General features: G+C 33.3%; 3 protein-coding genes and 2 long non-coding RNA genes across 5 annotated transcripts in view; 2 read left to right on the top strand and 3 right to left on the bottom strand.

Annotated features, from left to right (window-relative positions):
* fdl (beta acetylhexosaminidase fused lobes) overlaps positions 1-9378 on the bottom strand; it is a 245327-nt gene extending 235949 nt beyond the window's left edge. The window contains exon 1 of the mRNA XM_075309931.1: positions 8804-9378. The gene's annotated coding sequence lies outside the window, so the exon portion shown is untranslated. The remainder of the gene's footprint in view (positions 1-8803) is intronic.
* Positions 9379-9942: 564 nt separating this feature from the next.
* Positions 9943-10444, top strand: LOC142241318 (uncharacterized). The gene is made up of 2 exons (XR_012723574.1): positions 9943-10174; positions 10242-10444. It is a non-coding gene; the product is annotated as an uncharacterized LOC142241318 (long non-coding RNA).
* Positions 10445-15117: 4673 nt separating this feature from the next.
* Positions 15118-15616, bottom strand: LOC142241414 (uncharacterized). The gene is made up of 2 exons (XR_012723623.1): positions 15389-15616; positions 15118-15331 (listed from the first exon to the last, which is right to left on the bottom strand). It is a non-coding gene; the product is annotated as an uncharacterized LOC142241414 (long non-coding RNA).
* Positions 15617-15698: 82 nt separating this feature from the next.
* On the top strand, positions 15699-16990 carry LOC142239427 (uncharacterized). The gene is made up of 4 exons (XM_075311212.1): positions 15699-16132; positions 16181-16367; positions 16421-16496; positions 16587-16990. Exons 1-4 carry the CDS (start codon positions 15964-15966, stop codon positions 16842-16844), a joined length of 690 nt encoding a protein of 229 aa, XP_075167327.1. The 5' UTR covers positions 15699-15963; the 3' UTR covers positions 16845-16990.
* Positions 16991-17062: 72 nt separating this feature from the next.
* Positions 17063-21485, bottom strand: LOC142240263 (uncharacterized). The gene is made up of 8 exons (XM_075311955.1): positions 20957-21485; positions 20733-20903; positions 20508-20672; positions 20322-20450; positions 19958-20260; positions 19435-19601; positions 17915-18182; positions 17063-17856 (listed from the first exon to the last, which is right to left on the bottom strand). Exons 1-8 carry the CDS (start codon positions 21245-21247, stop codon positions 17179-17181), a joined length of 2172 nt encoding a protein of 723 aa, XP_075168070.1. The 5' UTR covers positions 21248-21485; the 3' UTR covers positions 17063-17178.
* Between the last annotated feature and the right edge of the window lie 256 nt (positions 21486-21741).

The raw sequence follows: 21741 nt of genomic DNA on the forward strand, positions 1-21741 counted from the left end.
ACTATAGAATACAATAATTTTGTCAAAAAAAAAACTCATACCAAAAAAACGGTTCCAAAAAAACCTCATACCAAAAAAAAACCTCTCACCAAAAAAACGGTTCCAAAAAAATTTTATACCAAAAAAGCTCATACCAAAAAAACTCATACCAACAAAACGGTTCCAAAAAAATCATACAAAAAAAAACTCATACCAAGAAAAAAAACAAGTATATACGGCCGTAAGTTCGGCCAGGCCGAAGCTTATGTACCCTCCATCATGGATTGCGTAGAAACTTTTCTAAACACTGCCATCCACAATCGAATTACTTAAGTTGCGGTATCGCTTGCCGATGGCAAGGTATCTTAAAACCTCCTAACACCATCTTCTAAATTGTGTGTCCATACGTGGTATATATTAAATCAAAAAAGATCGATCCAATACGTATATAATTCAGTTTGACAAAGTAGACATACAATTTTGACAAAATTTTCTACAGAAAGAAAATATTAAAAAATTTTCTATGGAAATAAAATTTTCACAAAATTTTCTATAGAAATAAAAATTTTGACAAAATTGTCTATAGAAAGAAAATTTTGACAAAAATTTCTACTGAAATAAAATTTTAACAAAATTTTCTATAGAAATAAACTTGACAAAATTTTCTATAGAAATAAAATCTTGGTCGATTATTTTTGGCTCGAGTGGCAACTATGATTATGAACCGAATAAAATTTGAACAAAATTTTCTATAGAAATAAAATTTTGACAAAATTTTCTATAGAAATAAAATTTTGACAATGATGAAAATTTTATTATGAACCGAATAAAATTTTAACAAAATTTTCTCTAGAAATAAAATTTTGACAACATTTTCTATAGAAATAAAATTTTGGTAGATTATTTTTGGCTCTAGTGGCAACCATGATTATGAACCGATATGGACCAATTTTTGTGTGATTGGACCAATTGTGGTATGGTTGTTAGCGACCATATACTAACACCACGTTCCTACTTTGGACCGGATCGGATGAATTTTGCTCCTCCAAGAGGCTCCGGAGGTCAAATCTGGAGAACGTTTTATATGGGGGCTATATATGATTATGGACCGATATGGACCATGTTCCAAATTACAACCGGATTGGATGAAATTTGCTTCTCTTGGAGACTTCGCAAGCCAAATCTGGGGATCGGTTTATATGGGGGCTATATATAATTATGAACCGATGTGGACCAATTTTTGCACGGTTGTTAGAGACCATATACCAATACCATGTACCAAATTTCAGCCGGATCGGATGCAATTTGCTTCTCTTTGAGGCTTCGCAAGCCAAATCTGGAGATCGGTTTATATGGGGTCTATATATAATTATGGACCGATGTGGACCAATTTTTGCATGGGTGTTAGAGACCATATACCAACACCATGTACCAACTTTCAGCTGGATCGGATGAAATTTTCTTCTCTTTGAGGCTCCGCAAGCCAAATCTGGGGATCGGTTTATATGGGGGCTATATATAATTATGGACCGATGGGAACCAATTTTTGCATGGTTGTTACAGACCATATACCAACACCATATACCAAATTTCAGCCGGATCGGATGAAATATGCTTCTGTTAGGGGCTCCACAAGCCAAATCTGGGGATCGGTTTATATGGGGGCTATATATAATTATGGACCGATGTGAACCAATTTTCGCATGGTTGTTAGAGACCATATACCAACACCTTATACCAAATTTCAGCCGGATCGGATGAAATATGCTTCTGTTAGGGGCTCCACAAGCCAAATCTGGGGATCGGTTTATATGGGGGCTATATATAATTATGGACCGATGGGAACCAATTTTTGCATGGTTGTTACAGACCATATACCAACACCATATACCAAATTTCAGCCGGATCGGATGAAATATGCTTCTGTTAGGGGCTCCACAAGCCAAATCTGGGGATCGGTTTATATGGGGGCTATATATAATTATGGACCGATGTGAACCAATTTTCGCATGGTTGTTAGAGACCATATACCAACACCTTATACCAAATTTCAGCCGGATCGGATGAAATATGCTTCTGTTAGGGGCTCCACAAGCCAAATCTGGGGATCGGTTTATATGGGGGCTATATATAATTATGGACCGATGTGAACCAATTTTTGCATGGTTGTTAGAGACCATATGCCAACAATATATACCAAATTTCAGCCGGATCGGATGAAATATGCTTCTTTTAGAGGCTCCACAAGCCAAATCTGAGGGTCCCTTTATATGGGGGCTATACGTAAAAGTGGACCGATATGGCCCATTTTCAATACCATCCGACCTACATCGATAACAACTACTTGTGCCAAGTTTCAAGTCGATAGCTTGTTTCGTTCGGAAGTTAGCGTGATTTCAACAGACGGACGGACGGACATGCTTAGATCGACTCAGAATTTCACCACGACCCAGAATATATATTCCGATATTAGAGCAATATTCCGATGTGTTGCAAACGGAATGACAAAGTTAATATACCCCCATCCTATGATGGAGGGTATAAAAACGGTTCCAAAAAACCTCATAGCAACAAAACGGTTCCAAAAAAACTCATATCAAAAAAACGGTTCCAAAAAAACTCATACTAAAAAACGGTTCCAAAAAAAACTCATACCAAACAAAAACTGTTCCAAAAAAAACTCATACCAAAAAAAATTGGTCCAAAAAAACCTCATACCAAAAAAACGGTTCCAAACATGGAGGGACAAAATATGGCGATATAAGCCTCCAAGCAACTGGTTAAAAATTGCCAACCAGGAAGAGAAATGGAAAATCCAAATTTCACTTATAAATCTAGAATTTCTTTCGAGGAGCACTGACTCCACTTTTTTGTAGGCCACATTTGGGTAATCCCAAACATAATAATCGTTTTTACCTTCGCATAGAGGACTAAAAGATCTATCTTTGACAATATATAAATCTGGATGCCCATGTTTTCCCTTTTGTTTGTCATTACCCCCCCCCCCCCCTCTCTCTCTTTCACTCACTCTCCCTCTCTCTCTCTCTTGTGTAGGCTTCATTACTGCGTTTCAAAAGAGTTTTGGCAAATGGTTTTTATACCAATCAATCGATATTTATCATTCCAGTGTGTCTTTGTTTGAATGTTGGTTTTTTCATCTCTTCCTCTTTGACCAGTTTATGCCAAATTCTAAGAAGGATTTTACTGTCAAATTCGTTTGTAGCCGTATGTTCCCCGGTTGTATAAAATTAAAAATGCTTCCCATTTGAGCGTTTTGAAATGAGTTTTTATGAATTCTGTAACATATGGCCGAGCCTTTGTATGCTTGAAAATCACCTTGTCCTGCCTTTTTCAAATATTGTGGCCATTTATCACGCAATGCTTGACTCAAACTCATCAATTGAGTTCGATACAACGCTGGTGTGATCGTTTTACTCGGTTGCAGCAGTTCGTAGTACTCCACAACCTATTGGTCCCACCAAAATACACAGCCTAAGCTTATTTCCACCGATATACGGCTTTACCGCCGATGTTGAAACATGACAAAGGTGATTTTTTATGAGATCTTGTAAAATTTTTCATAAAAAGAATCACATACAATTCAGAACAATGCATGATATCTTTATTTGAAGCGACAGTAACTACCATCCATATAATTTAATGTTTGAAGATTAGGTTAAAGTGGCAGCCCGATTAACTGCCTGTTCGTGAAATTTTCGTTTGCCTCGAGACGAACGATTCGTCAAAAATCCCATATTGATATCTCGAGAGCCAGAGTCTGTGGAATCCCAGTCGCTGTTCGATAGTAAATCATAAATAATTAGTTCATGCTAAATTTCAGGATTTTCTAGCAAATATATCTAAAGTTACTTCAGTTTCAATCTAGACGAACGATTCGTCCCGAGTCGATTTTGTGTTTCATGAACAGCCGTAAGTTTCAGGCTCACTTAGACTATTCAGTCCATTATGATTCTCATAATTCTGTGACTTTATTCTGGATGCATTGGGAACTTTTGAAATACTTCTGGCTGATCTTCACTCCAAAATCGAAAAAATCGAAATCATAAATTATAGACCAAAATTAACATGTTTGACAGTGAAACAAAACACGAAATGTGCGCTAGCTGTTTAAATCAGTGTTCCTAACATTTTAATAGCTAAGAAAATCACCCTTTATGTGGCCTGGAAATATATATAAAATTATTTTCCCTTACATGTCCCATAAGCATTTCTAAAATTTCGATTAAGTCTGTAAGGGAATGTAATTAGTACCAAAAATCGATTTTTGAACCTAGGTTAGGTTAGGTTAGGTTAGGTTAGGTTAGGTGGCAGCCCGATGTATCAGGCTCACTTAGACTATTCAGTCCATTGAGATACCACATTGGTGAACTTCTCTCTTATCACTGAGTGCTGCCCGATTCCATGTTAAGCTCAATGACAAGTTACCTCCTTTTTATAGCCGAGTCCGAACGGCGTTCCACATTGCAGTAAAACCACTTAGAGAAGTTTTGAAACCCTCAGAAATGTCACCAGTATTACTGAGGTGGGATAATCCACCGCTGAAAAACGTTTTGGTGTTCGGTCGAAGCAGGTATCGAACCCACGACCTTGTGTATGCAAGGCGGGCATGCTAACCATTGCACCACGGTGGCTACCTTTGAACCTAACTAGATTTCAATTGTCATTTGCCTTATATATAAGAAATTTCAAATTCACTTTTAGTAGATTTCGGACATAATATGAAGGGGCTATTAGCCTTTTTCCAAATTTGGAAATGTTAGTTTCGAATAGAATAAAAGGATATTCGACTACATGTCCCTTGAATTCAAATTCGAATTTTTCGATTTTATTTTTCATTTTCATTATGGATCACTATAGCCGATAAATCGAATTTCACCATGATCAAGAGTCGATTAATTGATTTGACTCGATTTTTTGAATTTTCGATTAGTCGACTTGTCAAAATTTTATTTCTGTAGTAAATGTTGTGCATATTTTATTTCTATAGAAATTTTTGTCAAAATTTTATTTCTATAGAAAATTTTGTCGAAATTTTATTTCTATAGAAAAATTTGTCAAAATTTTATTTCTTTGTCAAAATTTTATTTCTATAGAAAATTTTGTCAAAATTTTATTTCCATAGAAAATTTTGTCAAAATTTTATTTCTGTAGAAAATTTTGTCAAAATTTTATTTCTATAGAAAATTTTGTCAAAATTTTATTTCTATAGAAAATTTGTCAAAATTTTATTTCTTTAGAAAATTTTGTCAAAATTTTATTTCTATAGAAAATTTTGTCAAAATTTTATTTCTATAGAAAATTTTGTCAAAATTTTATTTCTATAGAAAATTTTGTCAAAATTTTATTTCTATAGAAAATTTTGTCAAAATTTTATTTCTATAGAAAATTTTGTCAAAATTTTATTTCTATAGAAAATTTTGTCAACATTTTATTTCTATAGAAAATTTGTCAAAATTTTACTTCTTTAGAAAATTTTATTACTATAGAAAATTTTGTCAAAATATTATTTCTATAGAAAATTTTGTCAAAACTTTATTTCTATAGAAAATTTTGTCAAAATTTTATTCCTATAGAAAATTTTGTCAAAATTTTATTTCTATAGAAAATTTTGTCAAAATTTTATTTCTATAGAAAATTTTGTCAAAATTTTATTTCTATAGAAAATTTTGTCAACACCTTATTTCTATAGAAAATTTTGTCAACATCTTATTTCTATAGAAAATTTTGTCAAAATTTTATTTCTATAGAAAATTTTGTTAAAGTTTTATTTCTATAGAAAATTTTTTTAAAATTTTATTTCTATAGAAAATTTTGTCAAAATGTTATATCTATAGAAAATTTTTGCTAAATTTTATTTTTATAGAAAATTTTTTCTTTTTGGTTATTTTTAGATCTATTCTAAAATGGGCGTTCAAGGTCTCTCAATATGCAAATTTTTTTTTCAAAATTTAATTTCTATGGAAAATTTTTGTAGAATTTTATTTCTATAAATAATTTTGTCAAAATTTTATTTCTAAAAAAATATCTGCAAAATTTAATTTCTACAGATAATTTTTTCAAAATTTTATTTTTATAGAAAATTTTGTCAAAATCCTATTTCTATAGAAAATTTTTTTCAAAATTTCAATGGAAAATTTTTGGAAAGTTTTACTTCTTTATATAACTTTGTCAAAATTTTATTTCGAAGAAAATATCTGCAAAATTTAATTTCTATAGAAAATTTTTGCAAAATTTTATATCTATAGAAAATTTATAAATTTTTATACCCTTCACCACTATTGTGGTACAAGGTATAATAAGTTTGTGCATTTGTATGTAACGCCAAGAAGGAAAAGTCTGAGACCAATTGTTTAGTATACCGATCGTCTTAGAATTAAATTCTGAGTCGATTTAGCGATGTCCGTCTATCTATCTGGCTGTCTGTCTGTCTGTCCGTCCGTCCGTCTGTCTGTCTGTTCATGTATTTTTGTGCGCAAAGTACAGGTCGCAGTTTAAGTGCGATCGTCCTCAAATTTGGCATAGGGTCGTTTTTTGGGACAAAGACAATCGCTATTGATTTTGGAAAAAATCGGTTCAGATTTAGATATAGCTGCCATATATATTTATCCCCGATGCTTGGTAAATTTGATTGAAATCGGATCAGATTTAGATATAGCTCCCATATATATCTCTCGTCCGATTTAGACTCATATGACCACAGAGGCCAAAGGTTACAACCGATTTTCGTGAAATTTTGCATAAAGAGTAGAAGTAATATTCTACCAATGCTTGGTAAATTTGATTGAAATCGGTTCAGATTTAGATATAGCTCCCATATATATCTTTCGTCCGATTTGAACTTATATGGTCTCAAAAGCCAGAGTTTTGCCGTGATTTGGTTAAAATTTTGTATAAGGAGTACGTTTAGCAGTATCGGTAAGTGTGCCACATTTGATTGAAATCGGTCCAGATTTAGATATAGCTCCCATATATAGCCTTCGGCCGATTTACACTCGTATGACCACAGAGGCCAATTTTTTGCTCCGATTTAGTTGAAATTTTGCACAGGGAGTAGAATTAGCATTGTAGCTATGCGTGCCAAATTTTGATTAAATCGGTTCAGATTTAGATGCAGCTCCAATATATAGCCTTCGGCCGATTTACACTCATATGACCACAGAGGCCAATTTTTTGCTCCGATTTAGTTGAAATTTTGCACAGGGAGTAGAATTAGCATTGTAGCTATGCGTGCCAAATTTTGATTAAATCGGTTCAGATTTAGATATAGCTCCCATATATATGATTTTCTGATTTCGACAAAAATGGTCAAAATACCAACATTTTCCTTGTAAAATCGCCACTGCTTAGTCGTAAAGTTGTAAAAATGACTCTAATTTTCCTAAACTTCTAATACATATATATCGAGCGATAAATCATAAATAAACTTTTTCGAAGTTTCCTCAAAATTGCTTCAGATTTAAACGTTTCCCAAATTTTTACTAACATTGTATTCCACCCTAGTGCATTTGCCGACTTAAATTTGGAGTCTATAGATTTTGTCGAAGTCTATCAAATTCTGTCCAGATCGAGTGATATTTAAATGTAAGTATTTGGGACAAACCTTTATAAATAGCCCCCAGCACATTTGACGGATGACATCGTATCGAAAATTTAGATCTACATAGTGGTGCAGGGTATAATATAGTCGGCACCGCCCGACTTTAGACTTTCCTTACTTGTTTTTCCTATAGCAAATTTTTCCAAAATTTTATTTAACTAAATTAAATTTTATTTTAGGAATGTTTGCAATATCTACTAGAACATCAAAAATTTTATAAATCTACCAAATAGTAAAAGATCTACCATTTTTGGTAGAAGTCCCAGTGCCTTGGTTGCTTTTTCCCTTTTAACGACGTTGGTAACATCGGTTGGGATATATTGTGGTTTGTCGCTGGTTCGGAGACCATGAACGCAACGAATGGCTTTCCTCTTCTCTCTATCACTCTCGGGATAGCACGTACAAAATAATATGCATATGTGAAGTTATTAAATTCATCACTGTTTTGTTTGTTTGCTGGGAGCCACCGTAATGCAATGATTAGCATACCCGCATTGCATAAATGTTCATGGATGCAATGCCAGTTTCGGCCAAACGCCAAAAGTGGCAATGCTTGTGACATTTTGAGTCTTTCAAAACTTCCTTAAGTTGTTTCACCGTAATCAAAAACCCTGTTCGGATTCGGCTATAAAAAGGATCCTTGTCATTGAGCTAAACATAGAATCGGACAGCAATCATCAGCAAGACTAAATATCCTAAATGAGCCTAAAATAGCGTGTTGTCACTATACCTAACTTAGCCTAGTATGTCGGCGGCATTATTTGCATATGGTGCCCTTATACTCTACAATATAAATAGAAATTTATTCTTTTAAATCATCAAGTAAAAGTTAAGACCTGATAATCGACTGCTACAAGACAGGGCAAATTAAAAGTAATTTAATATCGTCTCAGCTTTTGCCATCATCTCATTCTCAGCTAGAACGCCAACAACAAAGGGTAAACTAGCCAGTATCCAGTAATCTTTAGAACCATGGTAACACATTTGATATTTTGTATTTTTCAAATATTGGCAGATTGTTCAATTTTAAGGCGTCCAAAGAACATGACATGAAACTAAATAGGATCATGTTAATTCCAGAATAGTGACCCAGATGGCATACAAACACAAGACATTTCATTAACAGGAATAACATAGGAGGAATGAGATAATACACATTTGTTTATATTCCATTTAGCTATCCCTTAATATGCCACATCGACTTACCTTACTATAATGTTGATTCTATTCGAATACTGCTGGAATGATTTTGCATGCCCAATAATCGGGACAATGATGGAAAACCTAGATTTGTATAACTCTGCACTAAATAACACTTTATTCCAGACTATATTGAGTTTAATCCAATAATTGTTTTCCTATGTTTCCGGGTACAAGCTGACGACGGATAATTGAAAGAGAGCCAACACTAACAATTTGTCATATGAATATAAAATTTAAAGATAACATGAAAATCCTAAGCTCATTCAGCTATAGTATCCAATTGGTTTGCAAAAATATCCTTTATGCTTTCGATATTATTTGCCAAAAATCACCGACACATATTCAACCTGGTGATATTTTCTTCATAGCCTTGCTCCTTGTATGAAAAATTTAACTTTCACCACACTTTAGAACCGTTTTCCGTTTTAATTTAACGCACTAGGAAGTCTGTTATTAATACCGGACCGCCACACCTTTAATTTTATACGAAATTCTAATTTGAAACATGATAAATTTGTTGTTTTAACTTCCAATTGTTTTTCGCTTCTTGTTAATTGTCAATTCTATTCAGTTTCATGTTTTTATTCTTCCCATCCTCTTTATTGGTGTCATTCGCCAAACTGTCATAACAAGCTGACCCCTTGCTGTGCAACCGAAAGTAAATGCGTGCGTTTTAGCCTACATCAAGATAGTATATAATCACAATAAATAAACGTTGGAGAATTGCTGGAATTCAAGACCAATACAAACATTAGCAAAAAAATACATTAAGCAAAATGCGATAACAATAGAATATTTCTATGACAATATTTCTGTGGCTTGGTGCTAAAAGGGCCAATGGCAAAATATACAGTTTTGAGATAATTGAACTTGAATGTTTTAACAAAAACTATTTTAACTACAGCAGGAACTGTTTCATTCCATACGCTGCATATAGAAGATGATTTTCTTCCCATCGTTTGGTAGATGGTAAGGTTAAATGTCCACAGTTGACGTTTATAAAAGGGCCAAAGTAGACATTGGCCCGTTTAGCATTAAGTTTTATAGATGAGTTAAATAATGACATTGGCCAGCTTTACGCTTATTTAACGCCTAAGATTGACTGTTTTATACCCTGCCAGCATTTCAAAGTTCCATTTCATCTTCATCGCTACCACAGACTCGTAAATGTCACTACAACCATCCTACTGTGATGGGGGCAGCATATCATAAAGTACAAATGTACTTCATACAAGTATTTTGCCATCACTACTTTTACAAAAGCCATTTTATTTTTTGTGAAACGCCAAGCGCAACCAGCTTGTTATATTTTATTTAAATAAAAACGAAAATAAAGTTCTGAAAACATAGTTTTTACGCTTAAAATTGTGAAAGGTATATTGGTGAACAATTTTTGATTTTCCAAATGGAATAAAGTGATTGTTTTTCAAATATTTTATAGACACGCTGCCTCCATCGAATAAAAACACTGGCTGATAGACGCTGCAACATGTAACTCGCTACTTGTAACTCTACATCATCATTAATGCAAAAAATTATGTTAAATGTGATGTGATAGTGGTATAAATGTTATATTTTTAAGAATTTGTAAATGATTAATCAAATTAATAAATATCTAAACAAACGTGTTTTACTCGACCACAATGATTCTTTTACCACTATCTTAAAATGTACTTTTTCTGATTGTTTGGAGGGTCTCTTATTGGCGTCGTTCTAAATTGATCTATAAAGGCACCTAATAATTGCACTCATGCGAAACCTTTTTGTAGTAACTTGGCGTGGTACAACTTCTCAATAGTGACGGCGCTTTTCCGACGAGTTTTTGATATCGTATATGATTGTTTTCGACGTACTGGGGATTCTCAGAAGCGCCCCCAAATTCAAAAAATGTTGGCAGGGTAATTATGAAAGAGAGCAAAAAAAGAAATCTAATGCAATGATTAACTCAAAACAGCAAAATATTGACATTGGCCCTTTTAGTACCAAGCCACAGATTTATAAGCTTCTACTTGGGCTGACATTCATGGTCAAATTTTATAAATCTCAAAATATAGAATTCCTGGATTTTTTCAATTTAGTTTAATTCTGTTGTGATATATACACCTGCAATCGATATTCTTGTTTTTTTGTTTGAAATTAACTTTTGTAAAAATCAAAACAGGCGTAGAATTGTTTGCTTGAAAAAGAAAAAATATATATATTATTTTTTTTAATTTTCCGGACTGTGAAAAACTTTATCCAAATAAAGTTCTAATTTTATTCACTAAAAGTTGCCTATCCCGTGTCCTTCTATAAAAAAATTCAATTTTATTATCAAAAAAAAAAACAACAAAATAACATAAGGCTATGGTCACACTAGGCAAATATTTGACCAAAATGAGTGTCAAACATTTTTCCAGAACTATTCTCCAAATATCTAGATACGTGTTTTGAAAAATAATCCTATCATGATGTTATATATCCAATATGAGGTAAAAATGTCCGCTGGTTTGGCTGTGGCTACGGATTTCTGTCAAATATTTGATTTCTGTCAAATATTTGCCCAATGTGACCATAGCATAAGAATAAATTAAAAAACAATTTCAACAGACTGACCTATTATCATTGCTTTTAATTTTATATGGAATGAATTTCATATCTCATGAATATATGGACTTTATCTTTCACTTCGAACCGAAACTTTTTACTAGCATTGGTAAAAATTTGACGTAAATCGAGGTAAGTATAATTTCACTAGCCCAGGGGGCTAGTAAGATATTTGATATTTGTTGAAAATTCTTGGCATTTACGACATCACTAGGCTTGGCATGTTTTGATTATATCAAAACAAACAAAAAGCAGTTTTATTTGTTAAAGAAATGAGTACACCAAATTAGCAAGTTTTTTCACCATAGTAAATTGATATCTCACCATAGTAAAAAGTTACGGTTTCGAACAGGCCCCTTATAGTATACCTCATGTATAATGAATTTTTACTCAAGATGTACCATGAATGTGTATTAACTTAATTGCACGCAATGAAGTCTCCAATTTATAAATAAACAACCCTAAAAAGCCACAAATTTTAAATTATTTTTCCGGGATCTCGAAAAATCCTGGGATTTCGAATAAAAATTCGCGAATTATCCTGTCCCGAAAATCCCGGGATTTTGGGTCGGGGCAAAAAATGTACCATTTCTAGTAGAATTCTACCAAGGGTGGCAGCCGTGCTCATATGAAGTCAGTAAAGTTTTTTTGCACACACCCCATGCGCTGCCGGCAAGCGACTGAAAAGCTTATTTCTACTGCACAGCTTATCACAAATTACTGTAGCCCACTTAAAACAGATATAAGCTCCGTTCGAGAACCCGATAATTTTTGATAATTATTACAAATTTTTACTGGAAGTCGTTCGTTTACACCAAAACGCCAGCAAAATAGAGCCGGAGAGAGACTAATGCGCTTTACAGACTATCAGTTATTCCGGACGGAATGTCGGTGTTTGTAAAGAATCTTACAGTGTGTCGGATCGATACGACTTGTCGGCGATGACTAAATAATCGATAAATGTGTTATCGATCCCATAAACATGCAGCAGTATCGATTATGTCTTCGGACTTAACTTATAATGTGCACAATATATGGGATATGTTCGACACGAGCACAGTCATCCGGAATAACTGATAGTCTGTAAAGCGCATAAATTTGACAGTTCTGAGATAGAAAAATTGCAAGTTTTTGCTAGGGTCATAGACCTATTGACTATGACCCTAATGGTGTTTTCTTTTCTGAAAAAAGTGCTTTGCCTTCATTTTGTCTGTACAGAAAGGGCATTTTTAAAATGTTACCATCCCTGCCAGCATTTCATAGTTCCATTTCATCTTCATCGCTACCACAGACTCGTAAATGTCACTACAACCATCCTACTGTGATGGGGGCAGCATATCATAAAGTACAGAAAGTACTTCATATATGTATTTTGCCATCACTACTTTTAAAAAAGCCATTTTATTTTTTGTGAAACGCCAAGCGCAACCAGCTTGTTATATTTTATTTTAATAAAAACGAAAATAAAGTTCTGAAAACATAGATTTTACGCTTAAAATTGTGAAAGGTATATTGGTGAACAATTTTTGATTTTCCAAATGGAAAAAAGTGATTGTTTTTCAAATATTTTACAGACACGCTGCCTCCATCGAATAAAAACACTGGCTGATAGACGCTGAAACATGTAACTCGCTACTTGTAACTCTACATCATCATTAAAGGCCGGTACTATGTTCATTCTTGCGAAAAATTTTTATGGAAACCATTATTTTGCACATAGAAAGCGGCGTTTTTTTAGGTAGCTTGGAGCGATATTTTACAGGGAGCGATATTGGATTAAGTTGGTGGTGTTGCTTGTTTTTACAAAATAACATTTTATTTTTCCTTGGGCAATTGATCTGCTATTCCTTTGATCCTTTGTATAGTTTCGGAACAAAAATATGGTCCGTGCTTGATTTATAAACCCGCACAAATAGTTTTAAATAAATAAATTATTTCTTAATTCACATTGCAAATGGCGCCGTGCTATAAACGTCAGTTTTTCAACACGAAAAAACAAAGTATCACAAATGGAAAAAATTTCGCAAATTTTTCGCATTTTTTGGTTTTGTATGGAGTTTCAACGCGAAAACCGAACAGAGTACCGGCCTTAATGCAAAAAATTATGTTAAATGTGATGTGATAGTGGTATAAATGTTATATTTGTAAGAATTTGTAAATGATTAATCAAATAAATAAATATCTAAACAAACGTGTTTTACTCAACCACAATGATTCTTTTACCACTATCTTAAAATGTGCTTTTTCTGATTGTTTGGAGAGTCTCTTATTGGCGTCGTTCTAAATTGATCTATAAAGGCACCTAATAATTGCACTCATGCGAAACCTTTTTGTAGTAAAGGCCGGTACTATGTTCATTCTTGCGAAAAATTTTTATGGAAACCATTATTTCGCACATAGAAAGCGGCGTTTTTTTAGGTAGCTTGGATCGCTATTTTACAGGGAGCGATATTGGATTAAGTTGGTGGTTGTTGCTTGTTTTTACAAAATAACATTTTATTTTTCCTTGGGCAATTGATCTGCTATTCCTTTGATCCTTTGTATAGTTTCGGAACAAAAATATGGTCCGTGTTTGATTTATAAACCCGCACAAATAGTTTTTAATAAATAAATTATTTCTTAATTCACATTGCAAATGGCGCCGTGCTATAAACGTCAGTTTTTCAACACGAAAAAACAAAGTATCACAAATGGAAAAAATTTCGCAAATTTTTCGCATTTTTTGGTTTTGTATGGAGTTTCAACGCGAAAACCGAACAGAGTACCGGCCTTAACTTGGCGTGGTACAACTTCTCAATAGTGACGGCGCTTTTCCGACGAGTTTTTGATATCGTATATGATTGTTTTCGACGTACTGGGGATTCTCAGAAGCGCCCCCAAATTCAAAAAATGTTGGCAGGGTACCCAAACATATATTGTTTAGACCAATATGCTTTCAAACATATTATATATTGGAAGAGATCAAACATATAAATGTTTGGGCAATACCCAAAAATATATATGCTTGAAGCAAAATATGTTTGGGAGTATATGTTACAGAAGCGATTTTTTGTGAGCGTGCAGAAACGGCAATCCAACAAAATACAAAGCAAGGTTAGTAGCAAAAGGATTCCTTCAGAAACATGGTATTGACTATCTGGAAACTTTTGCCCCAGTTGCAAAACTAACAACAGTCAGAATTGCTTTAGCTATTGGGATTCATCATGGCTATTACTTTCATCAACTTGATGTTAAAACCGCCTTTTTGTATGGAGATTTGAAGGAAGACATTTATGCGCTTTACAGACTATCAGTTATTCCGGACGGAATGTCGGTGTTTGTAAAGAATCTTACAGTGTGTCGGATCGGTACGACATATCGGCGATGACTAAATAATCGGTAAATGTGTTATCGATCCCATAAACATGCAGCAGTATCGATTATGCCTTCGGACCTAACTGATAATGTGCACAATATATGGGATATGTTCGACACGACCCTGCCAACATTTTTTGAATTTGGGGACTCTTTTGAGAATCCCCACTACGTCGAAAACAATCATATACGACATCAAAAACTCGTCGGAAAAGCGCCGTCACTATTGAGAAGTTGTACCACGCCAAGTTACTACAAAAATGTTTCGCATGAGTGCAATTATTAGGTGCCTTTATAGATCAATTTAGAACGACGCCAATAAGGGACCCTCCAAACAATCAGAAAAAGTGCATTTTAAGATAGTTGTAAAAGAATCATTATGGTCGAGTAAAACACGTTTGTTTAGATATTTATTAATTTGATTAAACATTTACAAATTCTTAAAAATATAACATTTATACCACTATCACATTACATTTAACATAATTTTTGGCATTAATGATGATGTTGAGTTACAAGTAGCGAGTTACATGTTGCTGCGTCTATCAACCAGTGTTTTTATTCCATGGAGGCAGCGTGTCTGTAAAATATCTGAAAAACAATCACTTTATTCCATTTGGAAAATCACCAAATTGTTCACCAATATACCTTTCACAATTTTAAGCGTATAATCTATGTTTTCAGAACTTTTTTTTCGTTTTTATTTAATTAAAATATAACAAGCTGGTTGCGCTTGGCGTTTCACAAAAAAAATGGCTTTTTTAACAGTAGGGATGGCAAATTACTTGCATGTACTTTTTGATGTACCTTTTCATGATGGTTGAAGTGACATTTACGAGTCTGTGGTAACGATGAGGTTGAAATGGAACTTTGAAATGCTGGCAGGGGAGTACTGTCGTCCGGAATAACTGATAGTCTGTAAAGCGCATTAAGGTGGGTATTAAGTTCCAATTTCACCGCTAAACTCCATATAAAAATAAAAAGTGAAAATTTTCTGTGAAAATGTTTCAAATTCAGTACTAAGTTCCTTCTTCGTGCTAAAATTTGACAGAAATGTTGTGCAGCGACATCTAGAATAAAGTACAATCGAAGTTGCCAGCGGTTACTGTATATTTGTATTGGTGTAGTAATCGCTGTTGTTGGACTCAAACGCCGGATCGTTGTCAAATTGTCTTTATTGCCGCGACACTTGAAAATATTTACTCGTAATTAAAAATAACAAAATGGAAAATAAAGGAAGAAAAAACAAGTTGTCTAAAGAAATAAAGCAAAAAATATGCAGTGCTGTAGAAAAAAACATAATCATATGGAAAAAAACTGAGCGCAATCACTCGAATCGCAATGCGATGAAACAGGCGTGGGAGTTGGTGTCTAACGAAGTTGGGGTCAGCGGTAAGTATTTTGCAATTGTTTAGATTTTAATAAAAGTAGTATTCTTAGAAAAATTGTGCCGGATTGGGTGGAAAAGTATAATGGATAGCCGACGGTATCGCAAGAAAAAATCAGCTTCATCGGGTAGCTCATGTAATTTAAGTTTGGATATGAATTTAGATTGTGAAAGTTCTAATGAGTCGTGGGATTTGACGCAGTCTCTAGATTTTTTGGAAGATACTTCTAATCAAAGAAGGTAATTTGTTACAGTTTTATGAGTTTCGTAAAATTTATTTTGCATATTTTTAGCACATTTTCAACAGTGGTGCTTGAAACAACTACTGAAAGTGAGCCTCTCCAAAATACGCAGTCATCTTATTCATATGTAAGTTTTCGAAAAAAGCATGCTCTAGTCTATGTAATTTTTGATTCTATATATATTCTATTATATTTTAATACTATTTGTTATTTTAAGGATACATCGACATCTACTTCAGCTTCATCTGCTAGAATGCAATATATGAAGGACATGACGGAAAATAGTTACCATATCAAAGAAAGCATGGATCGAATGGCGGGTTTAGCAGAACAGGAACAGAGTCCTCATGCAGGCTTTCTACATCACATAGAATCGATAATGGATACATTTTCATCAAGGGAGCTGCTTATTTTTAAACGGCGTGTCAGTGATATAGCATATGATATGCAACAAGAACAACTAGAAAATAACTAGATAAAAAATTAAACTTTTTAACATCTTTTTTATTTTTTTATATTTTTTTCCACACACTTTATTTTTTTAACCACAACTAAACGTTATAAGCAAATTATGTTCAATTCTACTTTGACTGGATTTTTTTCCAATTCGATATTAGCTTTTTTTTTTATTATTCTAGTAGTTTCCTTTTTATATATAATATATATTTCAAATAAGACTGAAAGCAGTAGAACTGTTTTTTATTTAACATTTTATTTTATTTTTTTTATTTTATTTATAAGTTAAAAATGTTGTTAGTAATTACTTATAATATATAAATAAAACAAGTTTGTTAAAAAATATTATTTTATCATTCCAAAAATGCTTTTTTCCTTTGCCATGGTACGGATCCCTCTTGAGAGTTTACAAATTCCATTATTCTTTCTCTCACAGCAGATCCACTCCCATCAACTCTTCCCCGGGAAGCTGGCAATATGTCAGAAAAGAATAGGGAATCTCTACTAATAACATTTCTGAAATTCCCATTTAATACTTGTCCTCTTCTGTTTTCCCTATCGGCTAAATTAGTTGGGCAATATTTATCTCTTCTGGTTCTCAACAAGAAATTATGAAGGTAAGCACAAGTTTTAATTATAGACTTTGCTCTGTCCGGACCACACGACATTGTTTTAGAAAGACAGTAGCTTTTAGAGCACATTATTCCAAAAGCATTTTCAATGCATCGTCTAGCTCTGCTAAGTCTATAATTAAAAATTTGTTTATTTTCGTCCAAAGCGTTGTTTTTACTTGGCTTATATGGCTTCATTATTCGTTGTTGAAGGGGAAACGCATCGTCAGCAACGAAAGTATAAGGAGTACTGTTTTCTTCGTGTACGGGGAAATTCAATCGATTCTCCATTATAGCTTTGCCAAGTGCACATTTTGAAAAAATATTTGCATCTCCTTCCGATCCATATGCTCCAACGTCGAAATATACAAAACGGTAATCTCCATCTGACACTGCAAGAAGCACTATGCTGAAGAATCCCTGAAATGTAAAAATGTATGTTAAAAATATTCACATATATAAGCTTGTAGAGAAATACCTTGTAATTATAAAACATGCTTCCCGATTTTTTCGGACATTTTATGGAAATATGCTTGCCGTCGATTGCACCAACGCAATTTGGAAAATTCCACTTTATAAACGTATCGGCATTTCGTTGTATGTTAAAATTCGTCATTGGTGGAATTTCGTCGATCAAGACTTCACATATTGCACTGCACACTTCATCTACAATCTTACCAAAGTGCTGCTTACTAATCCGATATGCCGACGCAATATGCCTTTGTAAAGTTCCACATGCAAAATATCTACAAAATGCAAAAAATCAATAAAAAATTCACAATGACCAAATTATGTAAATACGTACGAAGTTAAAAGTGAACCCTCCATGATAGAAAAGTTATCCCAGAAACATTTTGCTAAACTATAATACATTACAAATACCAACCTAATACAATTAAGTTAATAGATTTTCTCCAACTAAATATTTCAAAACTGTTAGAATGTCTTTATAGTCTCCATGCGTTTGCTACCAAAATTGTTTGAATATGTTCATTAAACGACAAGAAAACAGTCCCAGCAGTTACCAAAAGTAACATAATTCATCATTATAACCAGCGTATGAATCACCCTGTAGTAATTAAAGCACGGCAAATAACGAATGGAGTGGAACTTTTGTACGCTGTGGTGGTATAATGACAAGAAATATTATATTTTTGTTTATACCGTGTCGTCAATTTCTGGCTCCAGTCAAAATATCTTCATAAGAAGACAAAATCAACCACCGATCATTGTTTCTACGAGCTAAACAATTGTATTTTGAATATTGTGTCAATACGACATAACATGGAGTCCAACATTTGGGAGATACGCGTCCTTAAAAGAAGAAATTCTTCTGGATTTGTGTGTTCATTGTGACCATTTGTTGCTGTTCGAAATAATTTGGTCGGAGACTGCGGTTGTTGTAAGTTTTGCGGAGATGGAGCAAATGCAAGGACCTTCATCGACAGATCATTGACAGAATGCCACCTTTATCTACCTTATTTTGGTAAATTTTATTGTTTTTGTTAATGATCACTAGAGTGATTTATTAAGTGATTCTTTAACAAATAAAAACTACTTTTTGTTCGTTTTGATATCATCAAAACATGCACAGCATAGTGATTTCGTAAATGTCAAGTATTTTTTTCTCATCTTTACCATTGAACAAAAAATTCAAACCAAACAAAATTCTGAATATGATGATATCGTAAAATATATTTAAGAAATAAAAAACAATAAATATCTTGTTCTTAATATTTGTGTGGTTTTTATAGTTTTTATTCTGATTGTTGTAGTATATAATTTATTAGATCCCCTATCATTGAAATAAATTGGCCTGCACTTATTGATAAGACAGCAATTCACCACTACTTGTGGTATCGCAATGGACTGAATGGCAAAGTGGGCCTAGAGTAACAGGCTACCACTATAACCTAATCTAAACCAACGCTGGAATAGTGCTACCGTACATTGTAAGTCTAATGGAAGAATTCGGAAAATGAAGAATAATATACTTACTCCAATGTAACAGCTAGTTTTTCTTTTGGGGTTATGCCATCAATCGGACGAGTCATTTTCTTATGTTTTAAACGTCCATGAACCATTCCAAAGAGACAAAAAAAAGTTTCAACATCCATATGGAAATTCTCCTTGAATTTATCTTCACACCGAACAAGGTCTTCAAACTAGTGCGGAAAGTCAATATATATATAAGTATATATTCAAATTCACTCTGTGTACTGAGTATGAATTGAAATGATAATAAGGGGATTTCCAATTGGCAAAATCAAAACAATCATTTTTTCTCATGTCATATTAATAAAAATTTTGCCAGTTTTCCTGTATCGACAATTACTTCAATAGTGTTGAAGGACTAAAAAAGTTGTTGCTGAACTGTTAAAATCTTTTTAACAGAAAAAATATGTTGAAGTGTACCCAAACTAATATTCTTAACTATTTTAAATAAAAAGTCAGGAAAATATTTTTTCCGCCGCGTTGATTTATAATAGTGATGAATAACTATATATATATATATACTTACACAAGTCGCAAAACGTCCTTTGTGATTTCTTTCAGCTAGATACGAATTCGTGGGATTGCGTACAATAGTGCATTGCTCAAAATCAACTGCCATCATAAGAAATTGGTGGGCGGCCATACAAACAGATGCAACTAATTTTTGGGGAATTCTTCTTTTGTTATTACAAAATGGTCGTTTCCAATTATATAGTGGCAAGTTTATGTTCCCAAAAGACCCTACTCGTGCAATGTTAGCTGCAACTGAATTTCCTTCACCAATGCTTTCCATGTCAAACTTATCTACATGGTTTTGGAAATCGACTTCCTAAAACAGCAAATATATGCTAAAAATGGGGACGGGACAATAACAAAGACAAATAACATACCATAGGAATTTGTGTTATTTCATCAATTTGAAATTGTAGTGAATAATCACCGTTACTCTCGTCTATTTCAGAAGAGTTAACTATAGAAGTTTTTAAGGGATCTGTATCTCTAACTGAGGCTTCAAAAGTCTAAAATAACAATAATTGGTATAAAATATTTATTGAGAATAAGAGACATTCTCATACATTTGAGAGCAATGTATGTTCTTGTCCGTTATGCCACAATGAAGGCGGCAAGTTCGTTTGGTCCATTTCAAAATTTTCATTCATTATTTCTATTTCCAAAGAACAAAGTGTAGGCTCTGAATCTTCCAAATATTCTTCCACATATTCAGTGCTTTTGTCGTTTTTCTAAAATGGCAATGATTAGGAACTATGAGATGCTACTAAATAGTTCGATATACATTTTACCATCAAATCCGATTCAGATTGAATATATTTAGACGGCTTTTTAGCTGTAATTGGCCAGTTGCTATCAAGGTCATGGATGCTCACATCTAAACTATATAACTGATCTTCGGGAAAAATGTTATACCAGGTATGCCTTAAAGCATACATCGATTCCCTCGTTTTTTCATCAACCTGTAATAATTATTATTACTCACGTTTTTATATACTGCATAGTAAGTGCTTACATTCAAAAAAACTCCACAAAATATGTCAACAATCCTCGTGCTGAACAATTGTGCATATGTACGACTTAGATCATTTTTCGTTATTGAGTCTAATACGTAAAGCATCGACAAGCTCAAGCCCGGATTAATTGTTTTTAAAAAATTTTCAAAATCTCGCAAAATTTCTTTAGCATATTTCACATATTTTAATGCTACCATTGTTATATGGCTAATTATGTATTTATTATTGTGTGTTAGTTTTAGCAAACTAGATGTAAAATCGCTCGAAACTTGTTTTTCGTTTTGCTCCATTATTAAAGATTTATTACGTTTTTAATTTTATTAATATTTTTGAATTCGTCTTCTTCGAGTTGTAAAAAGAACAACAAAATATTTAACACCAAAATATTTGACAGTTGCAAGTGATGACAATACTTATTATATCATTAATTAGCGTTTTTTTCCTATGAAGAGAGTTAGCTACATTGGTTTAGAAATGAAGTGAAATAAATAAAAATGAAAACTTTTAGCCGCTAACGAACTTAATACCCACCTTTACATAGAAATTGACTGGGCAACAGATTTGTCAGACAGAAAATCTGTAAGCGGCTTTTTGTTTAAAGTGTATGGCTGCACGGTATCATGGTGCAGTAAGAAGCAACAAACAGTGGCAACTTCTTCCTCGGAAGCAGAATATATAGCATTAAGCTTAGCTACCACTGAAGCACTATGGATACGAGGTATAATGGAAGATTTGAAGGAAATCTGTGATTATCCTGTAAAGATTTTTGAAGACAATAAAGGAT

This window comes from Haematobia irritans, chromosome 5 (genome assembly GCF_050003625.1).
Source record: "Haematobia irritans isolate KBUSLIRL chromosome 5, ASM5000362v1, whole genome shotgun sequence".
Lineage (NCBI taxonomy): Eukaryota > Metazoa > Arthropoda > Insecta > Diptera > Muscidae > Haematobia > Haematobia irritans.

Excerpts from the sequence above, each read along its gene's own strand:
- LOC142239427 (XM_075311212.1), top strand. The coding sequence starts at position 15,964 with ATGGAAAATAAAGGAAGAAAAAACAAGTTGTCTAAAGAAATAAAGCAA. Across the intron at positions 16,133-16,180 it reads TAACGAAGTTGGGGTCAGCG|AAAAATTGTGCCGGATTGGG; the intron begins GTAAGTATTTTG and ends TAGTATTCTTAG. Across the intron at positions 16,368-16,420 it reads GATACTTCTAATCAAAGAAG|CACATTTTCAACAGTGGTGC; the intron begins GTAATTTGTTAC and ends GCATATTTTTAG.
- LOC142240263 (XM_075311955.1), bottom strand. The coding sequence starts at position 21,247 with ATGGAGCAAAACGAAAAACAAGTTTCGAGCGATTTTACATCTAGTTTG. Across the intron at positions 20,261-20,321 it reads AAATAACACAAATTCCTATG|GAAGTCGATTTCCAAAACCA; the intron begins GTATGTTATTTG and ends TTGCTGTTTTAG. Across the intron at positions 19,602-19,957 it reads AAGGACGTTTTGCGACTTGT|TTTGAAGACCTTGTTCGGTG; the intron begins GTAAGTATATAT and ends TTTCCGCACTAG.